This window comes from Maniola jurtina, chromosome 4, assembly GCF_905333055.1.
Source record: "Maniola jurtina chromosome 4, ilManJurt1.1, whole genome shotgun sequence".
Classification (NCBI taxonomy): domain Eukaryota; kingdom Metazoa; phylum Arthropoda; class Insecta; order Lepidoptera; family Nymphalidae; genus Maniola; species Maniola jurtina.
In genome coordinates this window covers 10542427-10559369 of record NC_060032.1, presented here as the reverse complement: position 1 = coordinate 10559369, position 16943 = coordinate 10542427, and the positions used below count along the sequence as shown (strand labels likewise).

General features: G+C 37.0%; 4 protein-coding genes across 7 annotated transcripts in view; 2 read left to right on the top strand and 2 right to left on the bottom strand.

Annotated features, from left to right (window-relative positions):
• The window catches only part of LOC123864595 (glucose dehydrogenase [FAD, quinone]-like), a 28849-nt gene extending 21085 nt beyond the window's left edge, over positions 1-7764 (top strand). For 2 of the 3 annotated variants that reach the window (XM_045905162.1, XM_045905163.1), the window contains exons 2-7: positions 920-1827; positions 3040-3256; positions 4012-4213; positions 5112-5323; positions 5807-5956; positions 7195-7764. In XM_045905162.1, coding sequence (XP_045761118.1) covers positions 944-1827; positions 3040-3256; positions 4012-4213; positions 5112-5323; positions 5807-5956; positions 7195-7395 — 1866 coding nt within the window. In that variant the 5' untranslated portion in view covers positions 920-943 and the 3' untranslated portion in view covers positions 7396-7764. Of the gene's footprint in view, positions 1-616; positions 638-919; positions 1828-3039; positions 3257-4011; positions 4214-5111; positions 5324-5806; positions 5957-7194 lie in introns of those variants that run through there. The other variant, XM_045905164.1, reaches the window with a different exon arrangement.
• Positions 7765-8112: 348 nt separating this feature from the next.
• LOC123864605 (39S ribosomal protein L51, mitochondrial) lies at positions 8113-9927 on the bottom strand. Its single transcript, XM_045905184.1, has 4 exons — positions 9720-9927; positions 9498-9617; positions 8794-8938; positions 8113-8318 (listed from the first exon to the last, which is right to left on the bottom strand). The coding sequence occupies exons 1-4, from the start codon at positions 9779-9781 to the stop codon at positions 8175-8177; spliced, it is 471 nt and encodes a 156-aa protein (XP_045761140.1). The 5' UTR covers positions 9782-9927; the 3' UTR covers positions 8113-8174.
• A 653-nt stretch (positions 9928-10580) lies between these two features.
• Positions 10581-13147, top strand: LOC123864596 (zinc finger protein 98-like). 2 transcript variants are annotated; one of them, XM_045905166.1, is made up of 2 exons: positions 10581-10649; positions 10892-13147. In XM_045905166.1, exon 2 carries the CDS (start codon positions 10903-10905, stop codon positions 12046-12048), a length of 1146 nt encoding a protein of 381 aa, XP_045761122.1. In that variant the 5' UTR covers positions 10581-10649; positions 10892-10902; the 3' UTR covers positions 12049-13147. The 2 variants fall into 2 exon arrangements, with proteins under 2 accessions (XP_045761122.1, XP_045761121.1); XM_045905165.1 differs by having other exon boundaries at positions 10587-10751.
• A 1269-nt stretch (positions 13148-14416) lies between these two features.
• On the bottom strand, positions 14417-15779 carry LOC123864598 (zinc finger BED domain-containing protein 4-like). The gene is made up of 2 exons (XM_045905167.1): positions 15683-15779; positions 14417-15427 (listed from the first exon to the last, which is right to left on the bottom strand). Exon 2 carries the CDS (start codon positions 15406-15408, stop codon positions 14509-14511), a length of 900 nt encoding a protein of 299 aa, XP_045761123.1. The 5' UTR covers positions 15409-15427; positions 15683-15779; the 3' UTR covers positions 14417-14508.
• Positions 15780-16943: the final 1164 nt, after the last annotated feature.

The following is a 16943-nucleotide window of genomic DNA, read 5'->3' as shown; positions in this document are numbered from 1 at the left end:
ATAAAATCGACAATATTATATCGATAATATTAAAATCGACAATATGATACGATAGATAACCTACCCTAACCTACCCATCTTACTTGGATTAAGCGACGCGTGTCGCCACATTCAGCATGAAATATAACGTCACGCGATGTCTAGCTAGATAATGATCTTATCACCTTCAAGGCTCATAGAGTACCGGCATGGTTTTATTAGTAACTTGGTATATTTTATTTCACCCAACACCGAAAGAGTGGCTTAGATAATATGACAAGGCCTATATCTAACAATGGATAAGTAAAAATCATAATTTATTTATTTTATGAAAGAGCACAGTTTTATGATGTAACTATCGTATAACTTGTGGAAAGAGTCTACCAGTTTTAATTTTGGTTGTTTGAAAACAGATCCAGTAATTTCAACCGTTGACGATTCAAAAAGACCTGTAAAACGAGTTAACTGGTATAAAACTGTCATTATTGTTACTTCGGTGGTAACTAGGTACTTACCTATATAATGGATATTCGTACCTGATCTGTTTGACTAATTAGCTTAGTTCAGTATCTAGGGTAGGTACTCGTAGGTACGTTATTTGTATTCTAGCGATAAAATGCCTCTGCAAAGGATGGCCTTCGCATATTGATGCCTATAGGTACGTTCATAGTAGGTAAAGGACCCGGCATCCATAAACTTTGCCTATGATGATGGCTTTGCAAGATACACCTATTTAGGAGCAACACCTTGAGCTACAATCCTCAATCCTATCACAGCAGTGTATGCCAAGTTAAGCATGCCCAAAAATGCACTTTGAAACAGATTGCCATCACCCTCGTCCGTAACGGTTTAGCAGATTGTCCCCTTATAACGAACTCCACGTATTAGTGATAAAAAGTACTTGTTAATTAATTCACCTATGTTTTTTTTTTAATTTCAGGCATGTCATCCACAGGGGTTCAAAATGCGAATGTCAATTTCTATATACATACTCTTAAGCATATCCGGCGCTTCTCTACAAAGGTTCAACCTCTTTGATTTCTGGACAAATTTATTTCGACCATTGCCAATTAATGAAAAGGAAGGGTTCGTTCCCGACTATCGTCCTAAAGACGGACAAGAGTATGATTTTATCGTAGTAGGAGCAGGCTCGGCAGGTTGTGTTTTAGCTAATAGGCTTTCAGAAATACCACACTGGAAGGTTTTGCTTTTAGAATCTGGAGGCAATGAAAACTTTTTCTCAGATATACCAATATTTGCGCCTTTCCTTTCAATAACTCCGATGAATTGGGGCTACAACTCGGAACCGGAGCAGAAAGCCTGCCGAGACCTAAGAGGACGCGTTTGCTATCTGCCGCGAGGCAAAGTACTCGGAGGTAGCAGTGTCCTTAACTTTTTAATTTACCAAAGAGGACATCCCGAGGACTACAATGATTGGGTCCGAATGGGAAATGAAGGGTGGAGTTATGATGAGGTGTTGCCATATTTTAAGAAGTCCGAAAATATCAGAATACCCGAACTTAAAAACTCAACCTACCACGGATTGGGAGGATATCTTGATATTGATTATGCACCATACAATTCTGTCTTAAATCGTGCCTTTAAAGAAGCAGGAGAAGAACTCGGTTACGAATGGAATGATCCTAATGGAGAAAACGTAATCGGCTTCTCAAAGCCCCAAGCTACTATGAGGAATGGCAGGCGATGCAGTTCATCAAAAGCTTTTTTAGAACCCGTTAGATTTAGAAGAAATTTAAAAGTTTCAAAACATTCAACCGTCGTAAGGATTCTTATCGACCCCTTAACGAATATCGCTAAAGGGGTTGAGTTCATAAAAAATAATAAAAGGTAAGTTAGCCATAAATACATTTTCATTAAACAAACTATAATATATGTATGAATGTTGAAAAATCGTAAACCCTCAACAAAAATAAACGGCGGTATGAGGGCAAATAAATGATAAAATAAACCATGGAAATGGTGTTTACTTAACTTACATATTGACCAGTATGATGTAAAATTTAAAATGGATGTAACTCTGGTAGTGTTATGGGTTATATTAACAGTTTTATGGTCAGTACACTGCAGCTACCAATAATAATGATTTTGCCCACTTGCCTACATCAACATAATTACTTATGTAAGACAAAATGGGATAAATGAGCTGAGAAAAGTCTAAGTCATACTTACTCGTATTTTATATCTATTCGACGCAATATTAATATTACCTTCGATCATAGATTTATTACCCACGCGGTGAAATGCAAAAAGAGGTTTTTTCTATCTGAATAAAAGTATCCTATGTTTCTTTATACCAAGAACTATATTTCTACTAAATTTCATCAAATCAGTTCCGCTATTTTAACCTGAATAAGTAGCCCATACAGATAGGTAACTACCCATATAGATTCCTTCTACATCGATGATAACCTTTGAATTTATACCTTAATCTCCTAAATATAAAGAAAAAACTGACTGACTGAACTATCAACGAACAGCTCAAATTACTGGACTGATCGGGCTGAAATTCGGCATGCATATACCTAGCTATTTTGAAAATACAACCCCTAAAGGAGTAAAATAGGGGTTTGAAATAGTGGTCCACGTGGACGTAGACGCGGGCATAAGCTAGGTAATATTATGAGGGGAATTGGTAGTAAGTACTATGTACCATAATTATTAGAGCTCCGTACCCTGGGTACCAAAGGGACCCTAAGTATCACTAAGATTCCACAATCTGTCCGTCCATCCGTCCGCCGTCCATCCGTCCGCCGTCCATCCGTCCAACTATCTGTCAGCGGGCTGTATCTCGTGGATTGTAATAGGTATAGAAGAATAATAGAATATAATATAGAATAGTCATACTTAGGAGATAAAATTTTCGCAGAATGTGTATTTTTATTTCCGAGAAATTTCAAAATGGCCGCCACAAAAATTAAAAAAAAAGTGTGTTTTCTTGTACGACCGATTTTTTTCTATATTTATAAACTTCTTTATTCCTGTCGAAGTCGCGACTTTTCGACCAATGATAGGATTTCAGATGAATCATTTTTATTTCAGGAGAAAAATTTACGCTCGTCGAGAAGTAATATTATCGGCTGGATCGATAGGATCGGCACAACTGTTGATGCTGTCTGGAGTGGGTCCCAAGCCACACCTTGCAGAGTTGGGCATCAATAATCTAGTCGATTTACCTGTGGGATACAACTTACAAGATCACGTTACGTTCTCGGGAAATGCCTTCATCGTCAATGCAAGCGGGCTTTGCGTGAATGATGTAAGTACCTACTGCATTTTTGCTACAGACTCATCTGGTGATAAGTGATGATGCAGTCTAAGATGGAAGCGGGCTAACCTGTAAGGGTTAAGGGGTATGTATAAGTTTTTATTAAACCCATAGGTACCCCTTCGGTCTTTACACGGCATCGTACCAGAACGCTTAATCGCTTTGCGGCACGGTGTTGCTGTAGGGCGGTAACTATCTACGGCCAAGCCTCCACCGGACCAGTTTAAAGAAAATTTAGAGATCATAAAATCACAAAGGTTCCCCTGTCAGGAATCGAATCCGAGACCTCCGATTTAAAAAAATACTGCGCTCCCCACAGCGCTAGGCAGCTCGTCAGGATTAAATAACAAGTATGTATAGTACGCGACAGGTCTAAATGGCAATTAAATAGGGGTTACAGTCAGTAAATGAACATATACCTACCTACAACGATGCATCATGACCTGTTAACATTCTGACCTCATTACTCAGTTGGTCATCCATTTATACACGAGAATTAACTTAGTGCATGACTTCCAGTTTATTTACGACCTCACGTTTCCAGTGGTGATCTCTTATTATTTCAACAACACAAGATGAACTGAATTTTGGATGTAGGTATATAGGATATCATTAGAATCTTAATATCATCTACAGTGGCCTTATTGTAACTGGTCATACCTATATATTTTTTAATTCAATGGCAGGGCAATCGTGTTTTTTAATTTTGTTAATAATAATAAGATTTGTTTTATTTTTACTCTCAGATGGTAGCGTCATCACCAACGTCCGCAGCTGCATATCTGATGGGACAGGGGCCACTGACTATCCCGGGCGGTGCCACTGGCCTCGCCTTCACACAGACACAGTACGCGCAAGACCTGGCCAAAGGCCGACCTGATATTGAGCTGGTGATGGGTGCTGGTTCTCTCGCTGGCGATCTACTAGGAATTTTACGATCTATGCTTGGTAAGATTGATGCTAATGTTCGTATTTAATAAACACTATAGAGGATGCCCCCGACTTCGTCCGCGTGGATTTAGGTTTTTAAAGATCCCGTGGGAACTGTTTGATTTTCCGGGATAAAAAGTTGCCTATGTCAATTACAGGAACGCAAGCAACCTCGGTACTAAATTTCATACAAATTGGTTAAGCGGATGGGTTCTTGGGAATCCCGTGGGAACTTTTTGATTTTCCGGGATTAAAAGTTGCCTATGTCCGTTCTCGGGATATAAGCTAACCCTGTACCAAATTTCGTCAGAATCAGTTTAACTGTTGTGCCGTGAAAAGGTAGCAGACAGACAGACAGAAGGACAGACACACTTTCGCATTTATAATATTAAGTATGGATTTTGATGACTTCTCTGGTACGAGCGGGCTCATGTAGTCCGAGATGTAGGAGGTCCTGGACCCGCAGTATTGGCCGCGTCACGATACGCTCTGCTAACTTCAGCGATCAACCGAAAATACAGAGTGTACCTAACTAGAACGCTAACACAAACTTAGCTTTATTATTACACTACCTTAACACAATCCAATGCCAATAACCATTTGCCTTATCTTGTACTTAGTTTTAGTGATTTAATAGTTTTCAAACCCGTTGGGTAGCGCGCAAAACCAGGGTCAATACCCACCTACGACGCGGCATTGACTTCGAGTGACTTATTTAAGAACGTTCGTTGACCTCTAGCGTCAGCCAGATGTTTTATTTGTTTTATTGTGAACTTTTAAAAAATATAGGATTTTTAAAAAAAACCATAGTTTTTTTATAGTATCTTGCTCGTATCAGTAATCATCAGTACTATCACCTGTCTTCGTTTTTGCTAGCGTTCTGGTTAAACCTTGTATAGCTACATTGTGCACACAGGTGTCACCGATAGCTGGTACAGCGAAGTTTACGGCTCACTGCCGCTGGAGGAAAGGCAGCGGTCATTCGCAATCAATCCCGTCCTGATCCGACCCCGCAGTGTTGGCCGGGTCACGTTACGCTCCGCTAACTTTAGCGACCAGCCGAAAATACATCTCAACTATTTTGATCACCCAAATGACTTACAAGCTATCAAGGAAGGCGTGAGATTTGTAAGTATTTTGTGTTATAGGTGTCTATAAACTAGCTTAGACTAACTGTATTATAAAAGAAAGTTAGCCTAAGTTTTTATTATTTTTAAACTAAGTGTAAAGCTTGTAGCGTTGTTGTTGTTGTTGTAGCGTAAGTTGTATTAGGCGTAGGTACGACAATAATGCAACGGGTGGTGTTTGAACCGGCTACCTTTCGGATTTCAGTCCGCTAGTTTAACCGTTGAGCTATCGAGGCTCTAAATATCCAATCTTTATTTAGGGCCTGGGCAGACGATAGAGTATTGTTTACGGAAGACAAAAAGTATCATGATAGGTGATTTTATGTTCCATGTTTGAAGTATCTACTGAAAAATTCATTGGTCTTTTTCAGTGGAATATACCGAATACTTCCTTTGACATTTTTCAGGAGAAACTAGAATTTCTTTAGAATTTTTCTAACAGAGAACGGCGTTGGGTACCTGAATGTAATATTTGTATTGACAGGCTCAACGAGTCATAGGTACAAAGGCGTTTCAGCGATACGGCACAAAATTGCACAACACGCCGTTCCCGAATTGTGAAGGCTTTCCTTTCGACTCGGAAGCGTATTGGGAATGCGCCATCATGCAGACATCGATAACGTTGGATCACCAAGTAGGTGCTCAGGCTAAGCTACCTAAGTACATACCTATGTACCAAGTAAGTACCTATGTACTTACTTGGTACCTACCTGCCAATTTTTTTTAAATAATGTTCGCTACCAAAGATCATTTTAGATTCGGAACTTCCCTGGCGCAGTGGTCAAGATTATTATTAAGAGGTCCCCGGTTCGAATCCCGACAGGGGCTTAGAAGTTCAAAATTTTTAAATTTCTGGTCTTGTCTGGTGGGAGGCTTTGGCCGTGGCTAGTTACCACCCTACCGGCAAAGATATACCGCCAAGCGATTTAGCGTTCCGGTACAATGCCGTGTAGAAACCAAAGGTGTTTAATAAGAACTGCCATATCCCTTCCAGGTTAGCCCGCTTCCATCTTAGATTGCATCATCACTTACCACCAGGTGAGATTGCAGTCAAGGGCTAACTAGGTAGTTAAGACGTGGGCCTTGTATTCAGATCTAGGGTGTGATTCCAGGCACTTCATACACCTCTCTGAGAACATAGAGAACTAACTTCATGCAGTTTTTCTTCGCCGTTAAAGCAAGTGACATTTAATTGCTTAAAACGCATATACTTAACTCCAAAAAGTTAGAGGTGCGTGCCCGGGATCGAACCCCAGACTCCCCGACTAGAAGTCCGACGTCTTAACCACTAAGCTATCACCGCTGGAAATAATTTATACCTTAAACAGTATGCATTCCAGTTCAGCATAAACGTGGATTCAGTGTTAGGGATAAGTATTTTTAGTGTAATTTTTAGGGTTCCGTACCTTAAAAGGAAAAACAGAACCTTTATAGGATCACATTGTTGTCTGTCTGTCAGTCTGTCATGTCTGTCAGGTCTGTTTGTACTTTCCGTTGATCTAGAACAATGAAATTTGACAGGTAGATAGGTCTTATAGCGCAAGTAAAAGAAAAAATCTGAAAACCGTGAATTTGTGGTTAAATATCACACGAAAAAAATCAAAATTTGTTTTGTTCACGAAAAATTTAATTCACTAAATCAAATATAGATGGAGCAGACTGTTATTAACTTGCAGAGTTCTACATGAAGGTGCTAGGTATATCTTGTAGAGCTTGTCTATTTTGAAATGACGCGCCTCACCACCGCAATTTACACATCACTAATACACAAAATTATGTAGTGGGGCGCGTCATTTCAAAATAGACAAGCTCTACGATGGTACGGAACCCTTCGTGTGCGAGTCCGGCTGACACTTGACCGGTGTTTTACAGGTGGGCACATGCAAAATGGGGCCATCACGTGACCCCACAGCAGTGGTATCGCCACGACTGCTTGTGCACGGTATCCAAAGACTGCGGGTTGCGGACGCGTCCATCATGCCGAGGATACCAGCGTCACACACGCACGCACCGGTTGTGATGATCGCAGAAAAAGCTTCGGACCTTATTAAAGAAGACTGGAGAGGCCTTTAGCTTCTATAAAAACTAGTTCGTTAAAGTACAAAGTACAAACTAATAATATGACTAAAATAAAGCCTGGATATTTTTATAAGTAGTTCAACCAATGAGTAGAGAATTAACATTATGACACAGATCTGGCCATTTTTTTAAGTAGTTGATTGTTGAACCACTGAGTAGGGAATGTTTTCGCTATGAGTTGGACACTCAAAGGGGATTACAGGGGAATCGTTCTAAGGATTTCCTACAACCATGCTCTGAATTCTAATGCCAAAGCAACGTTGAAGCCGTCTTTTAGTATGTACAATTTTAATTATTATAGGAAGGTAATACTAAAGTACAATTTTCTATTTAATTTTTTTCCGTAAAACATTGTCTTAACTGTACTATATTACTATACAACTGTATAACTATACTATATAACTGTATTATATTATTTAAACACAATATTTCACACCCACCAAATCATAATCATAATAGTAGTTATAAATAAAATATTTACTAAAGTATAATCTTGTTTTCTTTATTTTAATCTTAGTATGTAACTATAATAATATAATAGGCCTGATTCCCATAGCACAGGAAATCAGTTTTGGAGCCAGGAACTTTGTTACAACCATGTAACACGCAAAGCAGAAAAGCAGCAGTGCTTTTTTGCTTCTATGATGACGCGGCGTCACTGACGCGACAGATGCTTGACTCAAAATTAGAGTATAAGAAATAATACGATTATATAAAACTTATTTAATTTAATTTAATACATACTTAACTAAGCTACAGTAACTAAAATCATTTTAAGTTGATGAAGGGCCAGTCTTTGTTTTTCTATTTAGCTTCCTGTACAAAAAGGCTAAACGTTTTTCGTACTCTTTCCACTTAGTTGGTCTTATAAGTGGGGATGCAGTTTTTGCCCACATTTTTCTTTTGCGAAGTAATATCTGTAATAAACATTTTCATTAATTAAATTAATTAATAGTAAATATATAAATAAATTTTTAAGTGGGCTGCATCTCATGAAACGTAATAGGTAGAGAGTTGAAATTTTCACAGATGTATTTCTCTTGCCTCTATGACAAGAAATGGATTATAATGTAGATAATCATAGCCATCAATAAAATCTTTGTCAGTTCACTAACTACAAATTATAAACTAACAAAGCTTACAAATGTTTAGTGATATTTAAATAAAATGATACAAGAAATTGACTGACTGACATATTAACTGATATGTTTGTTATTCTTAACCATGTGATTTATAACTTAATATATCAGCAAGGCAAGAGTGAATAGGCATTTTCTAGGCAAGCACACTATAACCTACACCTCATCATTGCTTTTTTAAGCATGGTTCATGAAGTGTAAGCCTTTTCTTGCCATAATAAATAAAAATTATTATCTATTCATTTTTACTTACATGATATTCACTCCCACTGACACCCCTTATCCAAGATGGCACACTGTATAAAGTTTTAACTGGATGTAAATCGCCAGGCCCGAGAATATCAATATAGTCATTTTGACCAAACAATGCTTTGCGCTCAGTCCATGGATTTGCAGGCCTAAAATAAATACAAAAATTTTAAACAACCTTAAAGCAGCCCGCTTGAAGCAGTTATGACCAACTACTACATAGCAAACTGCAAACTTCCTTACAGTGTCATCCATACATGAGATCACTTGAACAGTTGACAATTGCTTGAGCAGTTGATGTATACTACTCAAGTAGTCTGTTTACTTTGCTAAACAATCAACTTTTCAAGCTGCCTGTGTATGACCGTTTTTATATCCTAATGAAGTAAAATTATGATACCTAAACAGTGGTTTCAACAAAACCCAAATAAGAGCCTCAGATTAAACTTAGTATCTTTGTGACTGGCTGATGCCAAGCAACTTAATTCTTGTGGATTTAGGTTTTTATAAACTCTGTGGAAATTTTGATATTAATGAATAAAAACTATCCCATGTAATAAACAAAAATTACTGTACCGACTTTCTTCAAGATTGGTTCAAAAGTTCAGCTTGAGTTGTGAAAAATGCTACAACTAACAAGACAGACAAACGCACATCATTTACAATATAAGTACATATGCCTAGATGGATGGTACAAATTTTTGTAACCTGTATTCTGGCATTGGTAATCGTCGTCCTTCAGAACGCGGCTTCAAACCTCCACTCCAGATTTTCTCTTCATAGCCATACCTTCGTACAAGGCGAGATTTATCCGCGTGATATCTAGTTCTACAAAAATAAAGTTTTAAATTATAGGTACTGTCTTTGAAAAATACCTGGAAGTGCTAGGATGCAAAGAATAAACGATAAACAATTAATTTAAAATCTAACCTAACAATATTTATAGTAGGTCGCCAAAGCGTTTTAAATATCGCAGTTCTAAACCAATCCATTTTAAATTTTTAGCATGAAAGATTTCTTATACTATAAATTATTTATATAATTATGAACACTAGAAATTCAGATTTTCTACTCGTTTTTCACTATTATTTTTCATTCAATTTAGTACATGTCATTCAGCCATTAGCTATGACCACAGAATAACTATTATTTACACCTGTCAACTGTCACCTTTTTTCTGTCGGTGCCTGTCACATATACCTGTCATCACCACTATGACACCCACAGACCAATATATGGCATTTTTTTCATTTTAATTTAGTCAGTTGTGTGTGATTTTAAAATTCAGTGCTTCCACTTCCACCTTCCACTATTTTCACACGGTTTCCACCTTGGTCAAAGGTTTCCACCTTGTTTCCACCTTTGATTTCCACATGGCTTCCTCCATGTTTCCTCCACCTTTTTCCGCGAAACCATTTCTAAAGTTACCCGTGACTTATACCAATGTATGTCTATGCCCTTGGTGCCCATGACTACAAAATGTTCATTTATTAAAAAACGTAAATGACACTGACATGAATACATACAAGCACGCTGGAACCACTGGAAGATTAGTCATATAAAATGAGTTTGTTTAGTGCTAATTCGAGGCGCCCTAATGACCGTGCCGGAAATTAAAATTGACAGGATGTGTCAAACTATGCTCTTTGTGTTAACATGAATCTATATATTATACTTATGAGATATGAAGTATGTCAGGAATCACAGGTCCAGCGTGTATTAATATTATTTAGAGGTCAGTGGAAAATGATCTTTGTGCCGTCTTGTCTATAGATTCTACAATTGTCTATATTTCAATTAAACAAAATGGCTGAGTTGCTTTGAATGTTATTGACTTTTGGAAAGGAAAGTTTATTTTATGTACGTATTGTAAAACACTTCATTTAAAATGGTATTTGAATTACGTCCTTGTGAAATTACAAAGAAGAACTGATTTCATAGATACAATTTTCTGTGTTTTCCGTAAGTTTAAAACCGCGCTTGTGCGTTGTTTGTTTACCTGTTATGTTTTTGCTTAATTTATTGAAACACCCTATTGTTTGTTTTAAATTTACATATTTTTTAAAGTCTCAAATAATTTTCTCTATTATTCTTTGTTGTAGACACTCAAACAATGTCTAAGAAGGATCCAAATGATCGGAACGAGAGAAAGTTGGACTCTGGTGATTACGAGAACCTTATATCTCAACACAGTATTTTCGAATCATCGAAGCCTAGGCATCAAGAACTTCCAAGTTTTCCAGGTTTTTCTAACGCTGAAACTCAAACAAAACCTAGTGACTTAAAAACTCAGGGGCTCCAAAGTAGCCTTGGAGCATGGCACTACAACCCCTGGTGGATGCTCGCGAGCACCTCGCGAAGTGTCCCATCTCAAGATGATTACTCTGACAGTGACCAAGCTAAAGTTAAACAAGAGCCTAGCAGGGCAGGTACTCCTGACCGCGATCCATTACAGAATGACGTAGAACAGTTTCAATCTACATCTACTCCTCCAGTAGGCCTAGACTCTTTTTGTGACGATTGCTCAGATCCATTCTGTGATTCTAGTGTGGCTGTGTGTCGTAAACTGTTTCACTGCCCACATTGCAGAAAGAGCTATCCTACTATTCTTGAATTCAACACACATTTAACTGGAGTGCACCCAGCCCAAAAGCCGTTCAGATGCCAAATCTGTTTGGAACCATTCTATAAAAAATCGCATCTGCGAAGACATTTAGACTCGCACCATACACGTAAAGATGTAAACAAATGTTCAGTGTGCTCAAAATATATAAAAGATAAAAGTAACTTACGTAAACATATGCAAGTCCACACAGGACGAGTCCCACAGAAACAGTTTAAATGTGACTTGTGCAACAACAAGCGCTACATGTCTCTCGATAGACTCAATAATCACAAAGTTGTATGCACAGGAGAGAAAGTACTAAAATACTGCGACATGTGCACTAAAGTGTTTGACAATTCAAGATCCTTGAATAGCCACAAGAAGGTGCATGCAAGGGAACTAAAATGTGAAGTCTGTGGTGAACAACTTCGTTCTTTAGAGCTGTTCAACAATCACAAGATGGTTTGTTTAGGAGGCCCACAAGAGGCTGGTAGTAGTGGTTCAGCGAACACTTCTGCAGCTCATATGAACCGTTGCTGCACACAGCCAGGCCTGTGTGAACATGACAAACCAGCCTATTTGAACATACCTAGCTATGCTGCTGGTCGTGTTCTCGATGCTACTATGCCATCTCGAAAATCTGAAATGAACTGATGATAACATTTATGTCAAAACTTTACTCATAGTAAACTCAAATTATTCTGATTTCATTTTTTACATATTACCAGACGGTTAAATCAATGACAGTAATAATTTACACATTTGAGAATTTCACAAGACTGATGCAAATATCCCGCCTCACAACTTGCTTTATTATTACCATTTAACATTAGGATGTAGCTAGTAAGTAAATGCAGGTAGAGTAAGTTGATTACTATTTGAGCATATTTAAACAATTGTAGCTTAAACTGCAGGAATTAATGTCTTTCTACATTTGTCCCTAGTGAGGGCAAAAACAGCCAATGCAGCTAGCATTTCCTTAAATCTCACATTAACTTCTGCAGGTTATAAATAAAAATGCATCACATCTGTTATATTGTGTAATATTGTTTACTAAAATATGCTCAAATGGTTTCCCACCTTTTATTTTGTAACATAATAATTAATATAGTAGAAAAATAAGTTTCCACAAATCAGCTTTATTTAATAGCAAACCAGACCACTTGATTATTGTACTTTTAAAAATGACAGATAACATTATTTATTATTTGAATGAATTTAACAATGCATTGACTGATTTAGAATAATAACTATTAGCATGCAGTATTACATATAAACTTTTTTTTTATTTTTCTATTTTGTAAAATCGTAAGAGCTATATTTTTACTATAATTTTTAGGGGTATAAGTTTAATAGCAAGTTAGTGAAGACTAACATGAGCAAATTCTATTTTTCCAGTGCTCTATTGTACATTTTGCTCCAAAGACATTTAAAATGTAGTTTCATATGCATATTGTTAGGAGTGTAATCTGAAAATTTTCTAAAGACAACTATAATGATACTTTTGTTTTTAATGTTAGATCTAGGCAAACTGTAAAGTGCAATGACATTGGCTAAGCCGTAAGCATGTTGTAGTGGAAAGATTTTGTTGGGTATCAAAGCAAAGCAAAATATTTATTCTTGAGGTGTTATACACTAAAACTATTGCTTATATCTATAGGGTTATAATTTAGAGACTTATTACACCTAATATACCTATTATATTATAAAAAAGAATGAAAAAACTTAATTGTAACTTTATGTTGATATTGATTATAAAAATATAAATATGATTACTTGTTTTTCATTCTAACAACATTATTATTTTAAACTTTCGTTTTGCTTTTAACAGTTATATAGTTACAATTAAGTACATAGTTTGCTAAATAGAAAGATACAGTATATAAGGGTGTGATGGGTCTTTGGTGTTTAATTTTTGAGTGAATGTAAGGCTTGAAAATAATGCAGGACGTCAAAATGAAATAATGAATATGTGAACGATACCGTCGCGCGGTAAAAGTTTTCAAGTCTTAAATGTTTCAGTACTTGGTAAAAAGCAGGCGTTACTTTGCAGAAGTCTGTGACAGAAATAGGGCCGAATTGTGTTAACCAGCGTGTCAGGATAATGCTTCAGAAAATGACACTAATGTGTTGTGTGGTGTTGTCAGTGTAACGTAATATGGCGCTCCGAATAGTGTTAAGGGTTAATCACGTTTGACCGAGCCGTGCCACGTTCGAGACACAGGAAATATTTTGTACTAGCTGATGCCCGCAGCTTCGCCCGCGTGGATTTAGGTTTTTAAAAACCCCGTGGGAACTTTGATTTCCCAGGATAAAAGTAGCCTCTGTAATAGCCAACCCTGGAATGCAACTTGTTTCTATACCACGTAAAATATATAAACGGATGATACTTTAAAAATCCCGAGGGATCACCACTTAGGAATGCAATTCCTTACAGCATCAGGGTTGAGGGTTGTTGGGTCCTCGGAGGTCAACGTCAAAGTAAGTCGGGTAAAAAAGTAGCCATGTTGCTCCTTGGCTAATCCTCTAATTGTCAGTGAAAGTCCCGTCAAAATAGGTCCAGCCGTTCCGAAGATTAGCCCGTTCAAACAGACAGACAGACAGGCAAAAATTTTAAAAACGTGTGATTCAGATAAGGTATCGTTCAAATAACCATATGAGCTTAATATGAGGTAGTTATTTCGAAATTACAGACAGTTACTTCAATTTTATTTATTAGTATAGATTACATTTCGTAGATCGTCTGCGCGTCGGACGTGCCTCGAACTTGGCACTAGGGATGTAACGGAAGCAGTTTTATCGGAACCGAAGCCGAAATCGGAGTTTTTAAATTTGCTTTCTCGGAATCGGAACCGCAGTCGGAATCGGAATCGGAAGCAGGGTGACATGAGAGAGAATTATTATTTAAGGACAAATAAAACATTATGTAGTATTTTTTTTTTATTTTAAGTTTCAGTTGTAACATAAAAGTTTTATGTTTAATGATAAAACATAAAAAATGAACAAAATTGGCATATAAACAACAAGTTTAAATAGAATGAATTTAAACCCGAAGTAGCATGTACTAATCAATTAGTAATTAAATTATACTAACGAACAAAAGCTTTAAAAAAATTAAATCGTATTAATTGACTCTAAAAGTAGCGTATTATATTTGACGAATAAAAGCTTTGAAGCTTTGTCTCCCTCTAATCTGTTTCTTAAGGGGTCGTAGATTAGGCCAGCGCCACTAAAAAGTTGTTCGCTCGCTACCGAGCTTGGTGGACAAGACAAAAATTGACGAGCAATTGATTGCAGGGGCTGGAATTTGGTATTACCATTAACTTTCCACCATAATAGCGGATCATCACTAATACTAATACGTTTTTCTTTATTGAACTCATTTAGTATATTTTTTACGAAGACAAATTTATCAAAAACTGGACTTTTATCAAGTGTGGTATTATTATCGTCTTCTTCATCACTACTTAATAATATGTTTGACAAAACTGATTGCACATTACTACTATGGCTAGTTTCTGCTGGTAATTCCATTCTTGCCCGTTTTTCTACAGGAGCGACAATATTATCAGCCTCGTTTTTAGAAGTATCTGCTGCATCAAATATTGACATTATCTCTGTTTCAATGTTCTGTTTAGCCACTTCATTAAAAAATTTTGTTTTATAACGAGGATCTAAATATGTTGCTATTGCAAAGAAATTGTTTGATTGAAGGTCACTAAATCTAGAATTTAATTGATCGACGGTACTTTTTATTATACTTTTAAATTTTTCATTTGTGTCTTGTTTATTGCCTTCAGTGTGTAATGTATACTTAAGAGTGTGTATAAGTGGAATTACTGATGAGATACTTGTGTTATTGTCACTCATATTTCGGGTAATTTCTTCAAAAGGTTGAAGTATAGTCACTATTTTTTTAAGCTGCAGCCATTCTTCAGGAGACAATTGAGAGATGTTGTGCTTAGATGCGTACAGGCATAGAGAATCTTGTATTCTAATCATTCTTTGTAACATATAAAATGTACTGTTCCACCTGTAACAAATTATTAAACTAATTAACGCTTATAATTTAAATAATACTCTAAGTTATACTAACTTAGAGTATTATTTAAATTAAATAAATGACAGAAACTAAATAACACACTCATTATAATCAGCGTGCATATACCACAGCAAGCTTTATTCAAATCGATTTAGTGGTTTTATTTGAATTTATTGTATTAGCATGGATAGATCTTTGATTAAATTAAATAATCTGGTTGGAGGTAAAAATAAATGCACAACTTACCGCGTACTACACTCCTGTATTACACTCAAACATTCTTGGTTGAGTTGTTCCTTTTGTATTTTGTGCAGTTCAGTCCGGGCTATTTGGGAATGATTGAAATGCGTCGAAATTTTTTTTCATTTCGATATTAACACACATTGCCACACGAGATTGCCACACATTTGACGGAAGACATACGTCTTCCGTCAAATGTGTGGCATTTTAAAATAACTTTGAGTCTTCTAAAATCTCCATTTATGCCATGTGCTGTCAGACTCAATAAAGACACATTCGAACTTGGTTCGGTCCAAATATCTGTTGTAAATGAGATCTTTTCAATTTGCGTGAGCAAATCCTTAATTTGTTTTGCTAATGTTTCATATAATTGGCCACAAATATTTTCAGTAAAAAAATGTCTTCCCCTTAAATGATAATTCGGCACGATGAACTGCATAAGTCGCCGAAATCCTATACCTTCCACAAAATTGAAGGGTAGATCTTGCAAAGCAATCATTTCAGAAATCAATTTGTCAATTTCCATAGATTTAGGATTAGAAGTGCACCATTTTGTATTCTTCGCCAAAGTTTCTTTCAAAGTTATTTGTTTTTTAGCATCCTGAAGGGGCGTCGAAGTCGAAGGCTGTACACTTACAGTATTTTTTTTTTCAGTTTCTAACTTTATTAATTCTTCATATTCAGTGGCATGGACAGACTTCAAATGGCTTTTTAAAGACGTTGTCGTACCTCCCTTTCTTGAATACGTCTTCATACACAGTTTACACTTTGCCGAATCCGAATTAACTTGAATGAAGTAGTTCCAAATACAACTTGATTTAGGTTTCATTGTCCAACACAAAAACAGATGACTTTCATTGATAATAAGCCGCAAAAATCAAAACAAATATCTATTTAACCAATGAACGTGTCGTGCTGTCGTGTGCGTTAACAAGTGAAAAAATAATTGACAATTGAGTGCGCGGGTCGGGGGAGGGGCGATTCCCCGCGCGACGCGTATGAACCTGTCGAATCATAACAGTCGGTCGGCACACGCCGCCGCACTCGCCCGCTATCTATGCTTCGACCTCCGATTCACACCTCCGATTAAAAAATGTCGGAGCCGGAGTCGGAACCGAAAGTATAATAGTAATCGGAAGTTCCGACTTAACGGAACCGGAACCGAAGCTCCGTACCATCCCTACTTGGCACGTCTCGGGCCCGGCGCGGTCTAGGATAAATAATCTTTTACTCAGAGCGCGCAGCGATTGACTCTCGTCTACCTCCG